Genomic DNA, 19,185 nt, shown 5'->3' on the forward strand with positions numbered 1-19,185 from the left:
AAACACGTTCACCCTCATTCTCTTCCTGTGTTGATTCATTCACTTCTAGCTCTTAAACTTCTGCCAGTGAATTTAATGCCCTCCTAAATTATCTGTTTACATTATGCCCATCTAGTCATCTGCACCACCCATCCACTCATCCATTGTTAGTAAGTGGGAGTTGATTTAATTGGCGCACTCAGACGATCCCTGTTAGTTCAACCAGAAAAAAACTCCACTGATCCACTGATTTTTACAACAAATATGAGTAAAAACAGGAAAACAACAGCTAATACCCACCAGGTATGCCAGCTGATTGCTCAGTATTTGCACCTGGTATTTATTAGCTGTTTCCTGTTTCCTTCTACCTGCTCCTGATGATGGTTTTAAAGAGAACCCAAAAGCTGGAAAGTGCCTGTCCTTAACTCTACATTTATAAGAACAATTGATACATACATACGTACACAATTATTTTCTAATTAATTTGGCACAAGCCCCAACACTGACTCAAACACTTTACATTTAACATTTGGGTTTATGATGGACTCACAGAGGAGAATGGACTTCAAGGGGCAGCAAGCAACAGCTTTAGGGGGTGAAAGAGAGACATTCAATGATTTAATATTTCAGAAATAACTGAGGAATGAATGCTACATAAAAGGCTATATTTCAGACTTGTGCAAGGAGTTAAGGATGAGGTGGCCTTCCTGGTAAAAGCTCAGCTATAATTTCATTAGTTATTTTTAGTCTCAGACAGTTCAGCAGATTGTGTTGTATCATCCTTCCCATGCTGAGGAGGAGGATGATTGCCAGTTACAATATTATTGTAGGCTATTGGCATTTTGAGGGGAAGAGAAAAATACCTAAAAGCTTTGACTGCAAAGCCACATTCAAAGTAACAGGTTGTGTAACTGAAATTGAATTGAAAACATTAGAAGCAGCTCAGAGTTTGTAGGTACTGAACCTGCACCCAGCTGAAAAGCTTTGAATGATGTGTTCTCAAGGAAAGTTAAAAGGATATTAGAGAAAGATCTTCTATTTGAAGTCTGTCTCAGATACCAGATGTTACCTTTCTTAGGCATGTGGATTCCCGCAAAGGTTTTGTGCCACTAAGAATATCCCATCCCTTCATTTCCCAAATGTTTCCCGAAACTCTGATCCCTTCCTGATTCACTGCAGACACATGCCACTATTATTAATAAAATGGAGATTAGCCATTCTAAATACATTCGAAACATTTGATTTTGGCCCGAACATGAATCTATAGAAATTAATAAATCTAATTTAAATTCCTGAGAGTAAAAATAATCCTGATCAAGCAACAAATAATGTCACCATGTTGCCTCTCTTTTATAGTTGAATGATTGCTGTGACCATTTAGAAGCTTTATTAAAGTGCCAAGTTACAATCTGTTGATTTACGTTACACCGCAGCTGGTTGTGACGCCAGTAGGGAGTAGAATGAGGGATTATGTTGCCAGTCCCTGGTTCCTGTTTTCTAATTTCACATCAGAAAAAAAGATGAGGAGTTTCCTGACTGTGTCCCCTGGGATCAAGCCCTGGTTGCTAAGAGACTAATGGACAGTCGGGGGCTAAAGGAATGACAGAAGTGAATCATAGTGTATGAGTGAGAGACAGAAAATTAAAAGGGGAAATGATACAAAATGATCTACCACTATATCACAATAAATAATAAGCACAATCATTACTCATTTTGGTTTGTTACTTCATGCAAACATCTGTGTTTTTGATTGAAACAATGGTACAAAAAAAAAGCTAGAGGAATTGAAAGTCAAAACACGACTAGATGTTCGTCTTTCCTTTAATTACACGCCCTGAAACATGGCATTGTACCTGTGAAAGAGATCAGCAGCAGTTATTAGTTTTACTCAGAGAGTGGTTTACACTGTAGCTAAGTCCCTCAGGAACTTACATTCTTAGTTTATTGTACCTCCTTGTAGTGAGACAAAGCGTGTGTGATTGCGCATCCACATGTGTGCAACTTGTCTTTGAGAAGAGAGAAGTGATGAGTAGGTTAGCAGAATTTATTACGCCTCACTTGGTCCTCCCATTGCTATTAATGCCCTTTTGACGCCACTACGATGAGGCTGAATTCGTGCATGGCTTAACTACTTCATGGAAAGAAACTCATATTAGACACCACCAATACCTTGAAAAGTTGCACATTTTCTCAGAATCACATCACTCATCAAAAGTACAATTCCAACCTGTATGAGTTTATTTATTCATTTAAGTTGTTCATCAAGCAGGAACATTCACTGGTTCCAGCCTTTTTTATTGCTGTAAACTTAAAGGAATAGGTCAACATTTTGTGATATACGCTTTGGTAAATATGAAGCTACAGCCAGTAGCCAGTTAGCTTAGCATAAAGACTGGAAACATGGGGAAACGGCTAGCCTGTCAAAAGGTTAAAAAAGAAATCTGCCAACCAGGACCTCGAAAGCTCACTATGTTCTACATGACATGACGTCCAATGTAGGCACTTGTGCCCAGTAAGAAGAAAAAGAAGAAGAAGAACTACTTCATTCACCCCTTTGGGGGAATTCAAATACTTAATATTGAAATACTTAGTTAATATTCATGATGATAGCATTTTGACATTAAACCTGGTACAATACATCTCTATCGTTGAGTTGTACATACTTCAGCTGTACAGATAGACATTGTATAAATCAGAATTCATTGGCGTAAATGTTTGCTCTCCTGTATAGTGTTTCTTCTTCTTTCTTCTCATTGTTAGTTTCAAGAATTGATCATTCACATTGTGTTAAAGGAAAAAATTATTCACCCATCTTATCTGTGCGACAGATATTGCTCATCACAACTTCATTTGTCACCTCACCTTAAGCCTGATGAACCTTTGCTCAAGTGTTTATTTCTGTAGCTTCTGTCCAGAGTTGGTAAATATAGGTCCCACATTCAAAACCTGGCAGTGCGTGCTGACATTGAGTATGAGGTATTAGGTAACACGTCTGTGGGCGAGGGAGGACATGTGTTCCTGTTAGGTTTAGCATGTCAAGAGTGAGAGAGAGAGAGAGAGAGAGAGAGAGAGAGAGAGAGAGAGAGAGAGGGTGTGTGTTACAGAGCTGCCTTTGTGAGACAGCCATTTATGTATCTTTCTCTGAATACAATCAGGACAATAGATGTAACACGCAGAAATAACATTCTATCATCAAATGACACACAGAAAGATAATTATTAAAGATAATTCTGTCAAAAATAGCCTTGTAAACACACGTGTACAGGTACACATATATATAAAAATATTCTTATTGCCAAAAAGATCCCTGGCAGAAAATGTGTTGAAACCGCTGCCTTTTCTACAATGTGAAGGAGCTGTGACAGCTTGATTTATGTGCATATATATATATATATATATATATATATATATATATATATATACACACACATATATATACACAGGCTCATAATGAGGCATTTCAACATACAAGCAAGCTCTGTGCCATTTGTAAAATAGCTTCACTGTGCAGTTACAACAGAAGTCACTGAAAGAAAGTCTCTATTCCAGGAGGCACAAACATATCAAATGTAGTCATGGTACCACAGACTTTGGAGACTCTACCGTCCATGCAACTTGGAAAGAGAAACAGAACAGAACCTTGTTGTTGTGAAGGTGAATATGATGTTTGATTGTCCTGAAGATGTCAGCTGATGTCGCATGTAGGACCTTGTGGCAGAGGAGATCATGTTTCACAAAATAAACCTATAAACTTTACTAATACTCCATGTTTCACATTGGAGGTGGAGGAAAGGGTGCTGCTAGACTGCATGAAGAAAGCTTTTACATGATCTAAACTTTTACTTGCACTTCAAGAAATCTATAGAGCCCCTGATGTTTTTAAGAGGCTCACAGAAAAGACTGTGGGAGACCTGAAACTGCTGCGAATCCTTGTATACCTGCAATTTTTCAAACCACCAGTTAAGTATGTGGGACACAGTGTCTGAGACAGGAATAGCTCCAAAGGAAGTGAAAGCAGTCACACAGTGGAAAAAGCTCATTTGTCATCACTACGGTTTTTACTAGGCTTCTGTGGCAACTATTGTAGATTCAAAGTGAACCACCAACCAAATAAACTTTTTTAAAGTCCTTTTTTTAACAAGGAAGAGACGTTTTTAAAGACGAGAACAACCCTCAAAAAAGCAGAGCTGTTTGCTCGTACTAAAACTGCACCACTGTATTTTCCAAAATCATCCACGATCTCACCCATTCACATGTGTTTACTTCTGGTGATGTAACCAGAGTGAGTACGGAGTATAGATTTCCGCCTAAAGGTGCAGTAATCAACAGAGGATACACAAAGGGATTGAAAAATAAACAAATCTGTAAAAGCTGTACTCCATCATCAGCTGGAATTTCTGACTTTTTGTGAATAAATTCCAAGATTGTTGTATAACAGAACAGACAACAATCCCTCCACATATGTGTAATAATAACAAAACTGACTTCCACAGGCCACAGATGGCTGTCAGGCCTCGCTGCTTATGATTTTGTTATTCAGTGACAATTGGAAACACACTGAAGCACACTTGTTGTCCTTGAACCAAGGCACAGAACAGACACTTCCTTCTTTCACCAGGTAAGAGTTAGTGCATCACCAGGTTTTTACCAGATTAGTGGTAAAAGTATGATTCTTGTCACGTATGCATTTCCAACACACCTGGAGGAAGGAGTCCTACAGCAGGATAGGTACACAGAAAAGGTGGCTTTCCTTTTTGCATGCATTGCTGTCGCTAAAGTTATTGATGTATTTACTGCCGTGCTTCATTTCCGTTTACTGTGGAATTTCTCCTGGAGCAGTAACAACTTTTTACTGTAAAATATAACTATAATATAACCACTGCGGTGATGAGATGAGAGAAGAAGGACTCTGTCTGTTTCTGTGCTGTCTGAAATAGCAGCAAAGCAGCTGCTTCTGTGGCCGGGTGAGGCTTCCAGTTATGGGATGACTTACAGCAGATACTTGCAACTTGCAATCATGCTACACTGACAGCTTTAAAGCTTAATTGTGCTGTTCTTTCAAAATTAGAAGATTAGAAGAAGACAAACTTTTTTTGTTATAGTCTGTTTCTGCTGTGTTGAGTTGTGTTAAATGATGTGGCCAACCCACAGCTCATTACTAATGGTTTTCTGGGGACTTTGATTTGTGGATATATGGAAGCACTTGCAAAATACACCAAGTAATAAATACTGGAAGGATAACTTAAGCCATTACTGTGTCTTACATGCATGTTAATCATGCCTATATTAGAAAAGGAGCCCGGCACTAATGTATACAACATAAACTTACTATAATGTATGTGTATGTGCAGTATGTTGTATTGTGTCCTATCCTGACCCACTCTATCTTGACCTTGCATTCTCAAGTTCTGCTTTATACTTCACGCTGTCCTTCCTCTTTTAAAGGAGGAAGGTCTTTTTTTACATCAACTATACAATCCATTTTTATCAGAAAGCCTATAAATACACCATTAAAGAATTAGTGGTCTGCAATCACAGGATGTGGCCAAAAGCCAACAGTGAACAGCTGTTGACGTGTCAGCCTCTGATCCTATATGACAGCGCCACACCTCAACCAAACCCCCACCCACCCTGAGTGATGAGACCAACAGGAAGAGGAGAGGAAACAAGTCATTCACATGTCAGACAGTAACCTGCCTCAACAAATCCATAACTGCTCCCACTGGGTGTTACCGTCGAGAGGTTAGACTCGTCTTTTGTCTGATTGGCTCTTACAGACATGTAGGTGTCTCATGGAAATACTTGCTAACGCGTTCACCATAAAAAAAACCTACAAGGGTGATAAAGTATTTCAAGGATTGTTGATGTTGTGAGTTTGTTTTGGAGTCATCACTCTAACAGTCAGAATATACTTAATGCACCTATAAGCTGTGGCCAAGCACCGACTGTTTTTCCGTGATTACACATATGTATGAGCCAATAATGGCTTTTCAATAGATCCTACTATGAATGTCTTAAACTGTGGAGTAAGAGTACTTTTGCAGATCCAATGTGTAGATGCATTTACATGCAAAATGTAGAAACATTTTCATTTTTTTCATTTCAAAAATGTTGTACTATATGACTGAACATAATACATAATTACTTATGTGCATGTTTAAATGGGAGAGAGTGGAAAATCACAGTGGAGAAAAAACAAATAGCAGCAAGAGTGGTTACATTATTGAAGCTCCCCATCCTCTAAGTCCATGTCACCTATTTATTCCCCTCCTCATTCTCCTCATTCCCCTCATTCAACTTTTCTTTTATATCTGTTTTATCCTTTATATGTATTTTCAGCAAAAAAAAGCTCTAAAAACCCAACATACACTACCTGCTCAGCGCCAAACGACAGACAAGGTTAGCGACTACCTGGTGAACATAGCGGAGCATTTAGCAGCTAAAGAGCCAGGTATCTCCCTCAAGAGTTGGTGGAGATCAAAAACTGAGCTAAAAAAGACTGAATATTGGACTTCCATGAGGTGGACAGAAACGTGGATCCAAATGAATGCTAATGTAGGTCCGTTCTTGCTGGATGTGTAAATAGGCAACAAGTTTGCCAGATTAGCTTAACAGGTGATGATGTGTCAAGTATGTTTTTCAATAAGATGTGCTGTTTCATAGTGTTGCACTTTTGACAAATACATCAACATAATTCATATGTGCATTAATATAACTTACTGTGTACTGTGTGTAACTTAAAAATTACATTAAATAGTGTTAGTGTTGTTATTACCATTATCATGCGGAATTATTCATTCTGAAAAACATAAATACAGTGTGCTTACTTGAGCCCCTGCTTTCTTTTTCTGCCTTTTGCATTTTCTTGCTCAGACTTGGCTGACACATAAATCCTCAGGGAGATCCAGTTTGCAGATGTATGACTCACTGCCAAGATGGAAACCGCTGAAAACCCCTTTTAGCTCATCCAGTGCCATCAGTCACCACATTCTTAGTGATGGAAGATAAACTTTATACAGCCGAGCTCAGATTGAAGCTCGCTGCCCAAATATCTCTTTCTCTGCAGAGGAGGTTTTTGTATTAGTGAGTGAGATCTTTGCCAAATGCATCTTATGTAACAGCTGTTTGTATTCCGATCTTCTGCATGTAAAAATATTAATTATTTTTCTTTTCTTTTCCACCTGCCAGGCCCCAGGATGTTGCTATCTTTTCAATTCGTTATTTTTGTTAGTCTCTAAGGAGGAACAAAAATACCACTAGGGTGCAGATCTTTTAAAGCAGAATATTGGCTTATCATTGTAATTGCAAACAGGCTTGGTCTCATGTCTTTCCCTCTGTGCCCCTTGTTTCATTTGGTATCCTATTTGCTAAACCACGCTGCCAATCTAATCTAAAATCATATGAGATAAACAGCAAAGCTTATCTCAGTTTCTACACATTTTGGTTGTTAGTTGACACACACACACACACAATCTGTTTTTCTTTAAGGAGAAAATAGAAGTGTACTTCATGTATGTGTACAACACATAAAGGACGGACACGACGACAGTCTAGAAATAGAAAGCAAGAAAAGTTGAAAGACTGTCCGGTTAGTGTTGCATAACCAACGACAGAGAAACGGAAAATGGATAAATCATTCAGCTGTGGCAAACACCTGCAGATGCAGCTCAGTACACCTAATCCATGTGTAAATCTTGTATTGATTAGTGCATGTAGGCTGTGTTTGTATGTGTATGGGACATAGAGTGGTGTGAATGTGAGTCTGTGTGTGTGTATGTGTGTGTGTGTGTGTGTGTGTGTGTGTGTTTATGCTTAAGGAAATGCTGTTTATGTGTTTCTGTGTGTTCAACCACATAGATTTCTGAAGAGCTTAAGCCGTCCATGTCCTGTGCACTGCCTGGAGGGAGAAAAGCAAACAGTGCCGGTTATAAGACTGCTGTTCAGGGTGCACAAGACAATATACTAGATGGTTTAAAGCTGCTCTAATCACGATTTTTATATTAACAATAGACCAAATGACCATGTCTAATGTGAAAGGCGTCACTCTTATGATGTACCTACAGAGAATTATCACCCTACTCAGCAGTTTCCCTCAGTGTTTTCCCTCAGTTTCAGCAGTTTCACTCAGTGTTTTCCCTCAGTTTCAGCAGTTTCCCTCAGTGTTTTAGCGTCTTTCAGCCCATTGTTTTAGTTTTGCAGCGTGAAAAAGCTTTGACAAACCCACTGTACACTACCTGCCTGGTGTCAAACAGCAGAAAGACAAAGTTAACAAACATAGTGGAGCATTTAGTAGCTAAAAACACAGATATTTTTCTCAGGAATTGTTTTCAACAGGAAGTAATTTCACCATTTGCCTTTGTTTTCTCTTCTATATATTTTGACTAGAATTGAGGTTTGTTTGAAACCTGTATGATTGTCTGACCAATTGTGTTTCTTCCCGTCTGATTTTTTTTTTTTAGAGATGTTGCAGCCACAATTCATCAATTAACTTGGTGAGTGCAATGTCATCATTACTGATAGGAATGATGGCCAAACTGGAAAAATAGGACCCAAATAAGATGTAATAATAGCCTGTAAGTACACATCCATGGTGCATCGTAAATGTAAGTGATAACATCAGTCAAATTAATTTGGTGAAGGCTGAAATGGTAGATGGTTGGTTTCAGTGTCCAAACAGAACTCTCCAAAGTGAACATGTCTCTTCAGGGACGTTGGCTGATGATCAGCTGATCTGAGTTGCTTAAATTACTTCATATTAAGCCTGAATCTATGCTTTAAGCTCCATTTAAGGACAGCTACTATACTTGAGCAGTTTCTTGACTTCTGTAAGCCACAATAACAGGACGAAATCTGTATTTGAGTTTCCATCTCAACACTTTCCACTCCGGTTTCACCATGAATTAAAACAGCAGCTAAATATACTTGAGTTGAAAAATTACTCAAGCAGTAATTCCATGTCTTACAGTTTCTATCCAGACCGCCCAAATCCTTCTGATTCGAGCTTCCCTTGATTCAGTCCCAGCCTCTCTGTATGTTCCAAGCCAGGGCCTTAACATAATCCAGAGCCACATGGCAGCAGAGGATAGATGAGTAGTTTGACCTTATCTGGCAAGGTTAAGAGATGTCCTAGCTCTGGCTGTATTATACAGTGGTAAACAAAGCTGGGTCAAATGGTACTGTTGTAAACGGGGATAAGAGGTGACTGATGATGTTGTTTTCTCACATTACAGCTGGGTGGACATAAACCAAACAAGTTTATTTGTCTCACATGTCCCCTCTCTTTTCTGCTCTCTAGTCATGAGAGTCTCTCTGTTTATCCATAACTTCGAGAGCTCCAGATTTGCTGTGTATCCGGCGATCAGGACAAAAGGAACAGAGAAAAGAGAGATGGATGGTGCATGTCAATTCTTACTGTCATTCCAGTCCTCTCTGGAGGTTTCCATGCATTAAGTCTTGTTTCCGTATCCTGTGATTACAGAATTGGAACTGCAAGACGTCCATGCCACATCAGATCAACTACACAAACCTTAATTTGTTTTCTGGCACAAGCACTGGCCTTTATTTTACTTTCAACAGCACTTTCAGGAAACGATTTATAAGCCTGAGTTGCCAAAGGGTTTGTGACATTATCAGTGGCGTGTGCTTAAATGTAAAGAATGTGTTCATTTATGATCGTTCCTACTGGCTGACTCAGATGAGACATTGTTGGGGATGTTGTTTGACAGCACTCAGCTCCAACCACATTCATGGTCACATAAAAATGATGTGGGAGCGTCATCTTTTCACAGTCATGGATCATCTTTCCTGTGATTATGCCTCTCACTTTTTTCAGTTTTTCATCCCTACTGAGCCTCCAGAGCAACATTTTTTCCATATAAAAGGGAAACTGTTGCTCTAATGTTTCTGTCCAGTTTATATTTAGTTGAATAATTTTACATATCTCAAGAATAGCATAAGCTTGGTGGTCAGATAAAAAGTGAAACATATTTTTTGTGTGACAGCAAGAGGAGTGTATGAAAAACTGTGAGTATATCATTATTACTCTGTGTGGGTGTTTTCAGTGGATGGTGGTTCCTGTGGAAATCAGTTTCTTCCTGGACTACACTGATTGTTCTGCATTCCTCTGTACTGGCTACTTTATAGTATCTATGAACCAAACCATGAGTCAAACAAGATTTTGGTACGGTTTAATTTATGACGTACCATGGTGACATCATGAGCTTGATTCATTTGCGCTGTTTCACTTCCCCACTTTGAATGATACACACACTCACTAATGCCAGTTCTCCACAGAGTCAAACGGTTCATTAATGAGAATCAAGGCACACAATGAACAGTAAAGCAAAGCGCAGGGGGAGTCATAACTGGCAGAGAGTGCATGTCTGTCGCTGCCATCAGCAGTCTGGAAGGTACACAGAGAAATCTGAAACACTTTACTCAGAGAAAAAAAATGTTCCAAGAAGAAATGGAAAATGCAGATGCAGATTATTATTAAATTAGCTTGGATGGCAATACAAATACATTGGTTTGGATTTAGTGAGCAACAAAACAGGGTTTTTATCAGTGCATTCTAAAACCAGTGTTTTCTGATCTGTTGCTCTGGTTCTATGAAGTTCTCACCCCAGTAGGAGATGAAGAAAACAAGACTCAAGAGTCTACAGCCATGCTAGCTGCTCTGCGAAGCTGTAATGCTCTTTGTAAAGAAATCCAAACTGAGACAAAGTGTCAAGACAATTTGCTCTAAACTACAAATATCAACCTGTTGGTGGCGCTTAAAACATAAAATGTCAACCACATGGTGCAGTAAGAGGGAAAAGTCAGGGGATCACCAAAGTCTGAAGGCTTCATCCTCTGGAGACCATGAATCGATATACCAAATTTCATGGCAAGCCATCCAATACATGCTGAGATATGTCTGAACCAGCATTGTCATTCGTAGAGCCAAGGTGCTATAATGGCTAAAATGCCTGGGAGTGAGTTCTTTTTTAGTGCTATAGATTACATATCTGCTATATCTAAGTCCCATGCCCTGAGTTGTCTTTTATTCTTATAAAGAAGCAGGTTTGTTAAACACTGTAGATGCTGTGGGACTTTATTGGCTAGTGATCTGATGAGGTCAGTAGGTTTTCGGCTGACTACAATCCTATTAGTGAAGTGCATTATTGAAGCTTAGTGTTATCGTACTTACAACATTCATCATTTAAAGTGTTTTGTTGTGGAAGAACCCACATGCCTTTTCTCTCTTTGATGGGGCATCCAGCAGGGTTCATGTCAAAACAGCTCAATGAGACAAAATCCTTAAGGAAGAACTGAAAATGTTTCAACATGTGGGGCACAATGGAAAACTGAAATCTACTAATGCACAATAGTAACGTGGGCGTAGATCAGAGGAGTTAAGGTAGGGTATTGATGGGTGTTGGCGTGACATGAGACATGATTTGTCAGAAAATGTACTTTTAATATGTAAAAGGTCGAAACAATGGCTTAAAGTAGCTTAATGACAAAATAAAAAATTTAAATCTTTCTTGCAGAGAGGATTAAGATGTAAACAGAGAGCATCATTATAAAACAAAAAAAGGCAATATGCTCATGTACCATTGCCATGTCTCTGTCTGAAGTGTCACCGAACCTCGTGAAATGAAATGAAACATGAAAGTGGAAACGTCCGTCACACATCAGATGGCTTAAAGTGGGCGTATGGACTGAATTGTAGCCAAGAAAAACATCTCCTACCTGATGCTTCAGTGGCATGGAAATGCTGTCCAGTTTGTGTTTTTTTTTTTTTTTTCATCTGGTTGACCTTGCAGAAGGTTACTTTAATTTTACAGTTCAGCCTAAAATAAACTGTTGCATGGTGTTGATTAAATGCTGTTTCATTATGGAGGAACCATCTGGAATGGTTCCACCTCTAAAGCTTTTCCTGGGAAGAAAAAGGTGTCATTGAGCTTCAGAGGCAGCAGAAGTGACTATGTGGAACCTTAAAATAACTTGGGAGGAGACAATGAGACAACATATTGATTTAAGGTGTTGGTCTGGTCCTGGAAAAAGTGTTATGTAACGTAATTGATGGTTTGATGATATTAGCTGAGGGGTTTAACAGAACCAGCACTTATGTACAGGAACAGTTTGGTTACAGGAGGGAGCAATCTGCCAAACTTTGACAGCAAAATTGCATTGCACTTCACATGACTGCAACTCTCCTACTTCAGCACTGTCAAGTTCACAGCAAGACAATAAAACACTGGGGCTTTTAAGTTAAGTTTCAAAAGCGCTTCTACACAATAACGTCTCAGAGTTCTTAAACCTTTTTAACAAATCATTTTCAAAATATGCTATATATATATATGCATATATATATGCTAATATTTGCTCTCTTGTCTAGAGTTAGATGAAAAGATTGATAGCATTATCATTTCTGTCTGTTAAATATGAGGCTACAGACAGTTAGCATGAAAACTGGAAACAGAGGGAAACAGCTAGCCTGGCTCAACAATATTTGGTTTTACAGGTTATGTGTGGGGCAACTTCTTGGCAGTGACTTCCTGAAGTCTTGTTGTCCCACACATAACGCCCCAAAAACCAAAACATTTTTGCACTTCAGTTTTTGTATGGATTAAACAAAAAGATATCAACAAAATTAGTGAGCGACCAGCAGCAGATTTTGTTACCTTTGGACAGAGCCAGGCTAGCTGTTTCGCCCTGTTTCCAGTCTTTATGCTAAGCTAGGCTAACTGGCTTGTTGTCGCTTTAATGGATAGAAATGAGAATGTTATCAATCCCTTCATCTAACTCTCTGCCAGAAAGTGAATAAGCACATTTTGTAAAATGTTGAACTATTCCTTTAAGTGCTTAAAATAAGGCTTTCCTCTGGAATTTCTATGTTTCTCATGTTACGCAAATCAGATAGCTACAGTGCCATACAACGCATATGGCTTTCTTGAAGAGTATTTGAGGATTTAGTTTTAATAGCATTTTATATAAAGTGTGTGTGTTTGGTGTGTCTAATTCCAAGGTCCACAGCTGCTTCCTCTTAGTCCAGCTGTGCCTGCCTGAATCTCTTGTAGAATTCGGTCATGTTTCAAGAATGAATGGAAGAGTTTTTCCTCAGGTTCTCACACACTCACATGCTTATATACAGCACACAGACAGACAGCAGTGAAGCAGTGAAGTGTACACATGGGCTAAAACATGCAAAGTCACAGATGTGGTTCTTTAAAGGAAAAGTTCGACATTTTATAGACAATACGCTTATTAGCATTCTTGCTTAGAGTTAGATGAGAAGATTGATACCACTTTCATGTCTGTTTATACTAAGTATGAAGCTACAGCCAGCAGGTAGCTAACGTAGCTTAGCATAGAGACAGGAAATGCTGGGAAACAGCTAGCCTGGATCTGTCCGGTAAAGTAACGGAACTAATCCGGTACATAACCCCCTTAAAGCATTAAATTGTAAATACATTTAATTAACGTGTTAATTAGTCAGTTTTAGAGATGCTGGCAGGTCGATTTTGTTATCTTTGACTATCTATAGTCCCCTGTTTCCAGTCTTTGTGCAAAGCTAAGTTAGCTGGCTGCTGGTTGTAGCTTCATATTTACCATACAAACATGAGAATCAAATCAACTCTCGGCAAGAAAGAGAATAAATGTGTTTACCAAAAGGTCGAACTATTTCTTCAAAGCCCTCCATGTCCAGCACTTTGCAAAAACAGCAACAATACTTGTATAAAGCTTATCTATTTGTATAAAGGCCATCTATATATAAAGCTGACCTTTTGATTTTGATTAGACCTCTGGGATAAGACAGACTATTACATTCTGCTTCCTTCCACTCTCCCTTCCTCTGTTGCTGTTTTTAAACTGTCCCTGTCTACCAGCAGCAATGACGACATCCGCTACACAAGCTACCTGCTAATGATGGAAAACAGGACAAACGCTGGGACTGTGCGTGAGGCAGGTAGTGTGCCACGCAAAATGTTCCACATTAAGGTGAGCTCAGCGCAGTGAGGGCCACCTTGGCTCCTTCAACCCAGAATGTATTTTTCACTTACGCCAGACTGAAGCTGGAAACATGTACCTGTGAATTAACAGATGGTACAGTTTCGACGGTGCAGGAAAATAAACATGTCTTGACATTAATGATGACATCACCTTATGTAGCAGGTCAGCTGATGTAACAGAATAAAGGAAATAAGGAAGACTCCCCAGTGACACTGATCCTCTTTCATTTGTCCGTCACTTATTGTGCTAAACTGTGTGGGTGAGACTTGGGCTATTGGTGAAAATAAGGGATTGGTTCCATGTAGTGCAGACAGTAGAGCAGACAACAATCAAACACACACCAAACAGGCCTGAACAGTCCATTGAGTCAGCAAGGGCAGCTGGGTAGACGTGATGTTTCCTTTGTTAACCTGCCAAGAGTTGAAAGCATAGGCTGATCTGAGAATTAAGGATTAATCAAGGTTTAAGCCCCTTGACTGCTGCACAAATACATGAGAGACAAGAGGGGAAGCCCCACTGAATTCAGCATGACTGCATATTATGGGTCTTCTGGTGTCATGGTGCTAAAAACAGATGTCAAACGCACAATTTAACAGCTTGTTTTTGAGACAGTTATTTATATGAGGTCATCTGATGGAGGCATAGACAAACTGGAATGTTACATATTTTCATGTCTTTTTTTGAGTATGGCTTTGTACAAATCTTTCTTATGTATCTGCTACTTTCCCTTCACTGCACAAAATTCACAAGCTGAAAAAATAAACGCTGGAATAAAATCAAGGATAGGTAGTCCAAGGTAAAATTAATTTGCAGCACATTAAAATGTGGATATCGTCTAGTGCGGAAGTAAAATAGTTTTATTCAAGTTTTATGGCCCATAACTGACACTGAAAGGAATTGTTTGACATTTTGACAAACTTATTTTCTCTCTTGCTGAGATTCCACTCTCATATCTGTTCGTTAGATATGAAGCTAAATCCAGCAGGTGATTAGCTTAGCATAGCATAAAGACAGAGTTTTAAAATGTTGCTTAACGTCACCTCTAAATTTTACTAATTTACATTTTGTCTCATTTGATTAATCCATAAATTATGGTTTTAAGGGCAGAACTATTTCTTGGCTAAGCAGTGTTTCCCTGTGCTTCCAGTCTTTATGCTAAGCTAAGCTAATCACTTCTAACTTCATACTTACCAGACAGATATGGAAGTGGTATCGATCTTCTCATCTACTAGTCATCATGTCAAACTATTACTTTAAGATTGTAGTCCGAACTGTGATATAAAACCAGACGCATACAAGGCTTCAGTTTTTTATTTTAATTATACGGCATGTGTACTGTGAGGGCCGCTGAATTGACAAAGCAATAAAGAAAAAAGGGATTGGAAGCTTATTTCCCTATAGCCCAGCAGACAAAACGTCTGTATCTTTATAATGTTGCACAACATTGAAAAACTGCTGTAAATATAGATAATAACACTCCACACTCCATATCCTGGTGACAAGAAAGTAAGATAAGAGACTGGCAGTGGAGGAAACATTAACGGCCATATTTGGCCATATAGAGGGACACAAGATCTCTGCAGGAAATGCAAGCTAGCGTGTTTTAGGGCTCACGTGACAGCTGAATTTGAAAACAATGACAGACACTGTGATATGGTTTACACAGATTACAGAGGGGAAGGAAACTTGAACAAAAGGATTTGGTAAAGCGATCCAGCTCTAGAGCGGGACTTCCATTGTATGGCATAAAAGATGAGTGTAAAAAAATACAAGCGTGGGTTCTGAAGACAAAGAGACAGTCCACAGGGAGCGAGATGGAGAGGAAACAGGCTGAGGAAGGCGATAGAAAGGCTGATGACAATTCCTTTTGGAAAAAGAAACTGTCTGTCAAAGCAGATGGCTAAGAAGATTAGATGCTGTTACTACTACCAACACCACTTCAGACTGATCACCCCCCTCACCCCCCCCCCCCCACCCTTCAAACACAGACAAACACACACAGAACTTCAACTGTTTCCTCTCATCTCACCCCAACAACCCGGCCAACGCTCGACCCTGTGTCACACTCGCTGGCTCTTCTTTCCAGAACAACAACACAGCTGGGATCAGGACGAGTCTTGATGTTCTGTGTCACCATCTCAATTCAAGCAGATTGTTGACAAAGAGTTTTTTCAGTTTGTACTGGAGTTCATAGATGTCATGTAAAATTAAAGCACAGTCTTTTTTTTAATCAACTTCATTTCTATTGGTTATGATAATAACATTGTACTCAGTGGGATCTGGGAGCACAGTAACATTGCTATGATTAAGTGTGACGGGGCAAGATACACAAGCATTCAGACAATCAGTTTAGATTTAAATTATCTAAACCAGTTTATTTGAGGGTAAAACCACAATGAAGTACACCCAAAATCAAAGTTGATCAAGGAATCTGTCTGTGATGTTTGTTTAAAACCCATATATTTGTCTGACTGCTGTTGTTTTAGCTGTCAGCTTTATTTTAGAGAGTATAATGTTATTATTGGCAACAGCAATGATAGCTAAAACTATGAACATAAGTAATAAACCAGACTATCCTGAAGCGTAAAAGCGACAAGTTGTGGTTTTATAGGCGTCTTGTCATCACCTTGAAGTCACTGGCACGGCACAGAAATAGCTCCAACACGAAAGTACCCATAAAATCACGACTTGTTGTTTTTGTATGACTGAATCAAACGAGATGTGTTAATTAATGTGTTCATTAGTGAGCTTTAGGGGTGCTGGTAGGCAACTTTGAACAGAGCCAGGCAAGATGTTTCAACTCTTTATGCTAAGCTAAACTAAGAGGCTGCTGGCAGTAGCTTCATATTTAGCGTACAGACATGAGAGTAGTATTGATCTTTTAACCAGTACATGGGAGCTTATGGACCACTTGACTGCACATCAGTCTTGGCGTGTTTGTGACCAATATGCATAATCATCATCATAAGAAAAACCCAGAGACAACACATCTTACTTCATCAGATGGTTGGTTTATTTATCATTAGCAATGACACCAAATGTACTCTACTGTTTTCACTTGCTATCATAGGAGATGCATTTTGAATTGTAAACAGTGAAAATGGTAAATGCATTTCAGAAAACTCCTTACAAGCAGTGTATGACCAGGGGAAAGAGCAGATTGTACCTGCTCTTGCTCACCTATTTTTTTTTAACAATACATCATCTTATAGTTTTGAGTCTCTCATATTTACATAGATACAGCTGGGTCCCACATTCACCACCAGCAGAGACCTATTGGTTTTTTGTTTTTGTTTGTTTTTAATGTGTTATCACATAGTTTTCTTAAAGAATTATATTTACAACCATAACGCCCCCAGCTGCCTGCTGCCAGGGGTTAACACACAGTTAGAATCACTTGCTTAAAATTCAACTACTTATGTTTCTTGAAATTTTGCGTTGTAAGTCAACCTTATAGCTCTACGTTTTTTTTTCTCTTAACAAATAAAGTTAATACAGAGCTCAAGCCGTTCGTCTTTCCCCATAAAAATTAAAAATGATCCAAATAAATGAACAAACCAAACATAATAATAAAATAAAATAAAAAAAAATATTGCACTTAAAGTTCAGGACAGCATTGGACCTGTTTGGTGGTTAAGAGGAAAGTGAGAGCTTTTAGCTGAGTGCTTTAGAGGAGGTGAGGGTGTCTGTAGAAGCATCCAGCAAGTTAATCTAAATAAATAGGCAAACTTTGTACAACGTGAAGCAATTTCTTCCTCAGACTAAGACACAAGCAACCTCTTGTGTATTGCTCAGTGGAACTAGGGAGTGCAGGTTGGAACCCTAAAGCATATAAAAACAGTGAGTGTGTAGAAAAACAGAAACAGCTGAGAAGATAAACGTAGCTGGAACCTGTCATAGCAATGTCCTGAGAATGCTTCCTCGATTAGTCCAGAATGAGCTACAATGTTAAAAGAAATGTTGTTTGGCTGCACAGAACACTTTTTCCTTTTTCTTCTTCAGTTTTTCGTTCCTTGTTGTAAACAGTCTTTGGAGACAGGAAGCAGGTCGTCTTGTTTTTTTTCCATTACTGGCTTTGAATGTGGCTTTGAATGTCTTTTAATGTGAGAGTGACACATGTCTGCGTTTCATCACAGCTCCAGTCCATCCGTTATTTATACGTTTGTGTTCTTTGCCCATCGCTGTCTCCGTCTTTGTCCTTTTCTCACAGTATCTTTCCACAGTCTTGGGATGAACTGAATAAGGTGAAAGCCGTTTATAGAAGCTTTGAGAGGGTGTAGGTGTTTAACAGAGATGCATGTGAAACAGAGCCATAGCGCTAGCTTTCATTCAGACATCTTGTTCTTTTTCCCTCCATCATACAGTTTAGAGCCTGATAAAAAAAAAACACAAAGAAAAAGGACTTTGTGTCGTACCAACAGCTTTGAAGTGGCTTCACAGAGAACAAGGTGGAGGAAAGGAGGGGATTTAAAGTGGGAGTTTTAAAAGGAAAATTAACGGAAAAAAGTGACAAAACAGTACCGGACTGTCTTCATGTCTTCAGGGTTTTCTGAGCAACCCCTCCTTTGCTCCAGTACAACTGGACAAAAACTTAAAAACACGACCAAAAGACTGACACCAAAAAAAAAAAAAAAGGAGAGACAGTGATCAGACAAGCGTCCAGCTCCAGCCCTGGCTTGTGGGCTTCTGTATTTTTAGTAACACCCATCCATCCATTCATCAGTCCATTCATTCACCCATCCACCTGGTAACTGTGTAAACTACATTCCTTTGCAGTGCCATAGCTTTGCCGCGTCCTCTCACACCATAACAACAACAAAAATCATAGTGGACAGGATGACAGACAGAAAATAAATTTTAAAAAAAGGCAAACAAAGAACCTCACATCCCACCTACTCTACTGTTTTCAAGTCTGCCCCTTTTTTTTCTCTCCTCATCATCATTTCTCCTCTCCATATATCTTTTTCTGGTCTCTTATGACGAAGACGAAGTCGGAGTGGAGCTGGGCTTTTTTTGGTTGATTAAGTCTGAGTAGAGTTCTGAGCGCAGGAAGCGGGGGTATGAGTCCTTCTCCATCAGCCCATATATCCGCCTCTGCGCTAGGTCAAAGCAGGAGCGTGTCACATTCTGCAGGTTGTCCTTAGTGTGATCTCTGGTGTACGAATCCAGATTTACCTGCAGAGGGAAAAGAATACAACAAGTAAGCGA

The 19,185-nt window shown here is 39.2% G+C and overlaps 1 protein-coding gene across 3 annotated transcripts in view; it reads right to left on the minus strand.

The window, feature by feature from the left end:
- Positions 1-16,968: 16,968 nt before the first annotated feature.
- rgs3a (regulator of G protein signaling 3a) overlaps positions 16,969-19,185 on the minus strand; it is a 138,644-nt gene continuing 136,427 nt past the window's right edge. For all 3 annotated transcript variants that reach the window (XM_070924095.1, XM_070924096.1, XM_070924097.1), the window contains one exon: positions 16,969-19,152. In XM_070924095.1, the coding sequence (XP_070780196.1) occupies positions 18,952-19,152 (201 nt within the window). In that variant the 3' untranslated portion in view covers positions 16,969-18,951. The remainder of the gene's footprint in view (positions 19,153-19,185) is intronic.

This window comes from Enoplosus armatus, chromosome 18 (genome assembly GCF_043641665.1).
Source record: "Enoplosus armatus isolate fEnoArm2 chromosome 18, fEnoArm2.hap1, whole genome shotgun sequence".
Classification (NCBI taxonomy): Eukaryota; Metazoa; Chordata; class Actinopteri; order Centrarchiformes; family Enoplosidae; genus Enoplosus; species Enoplosus armatus.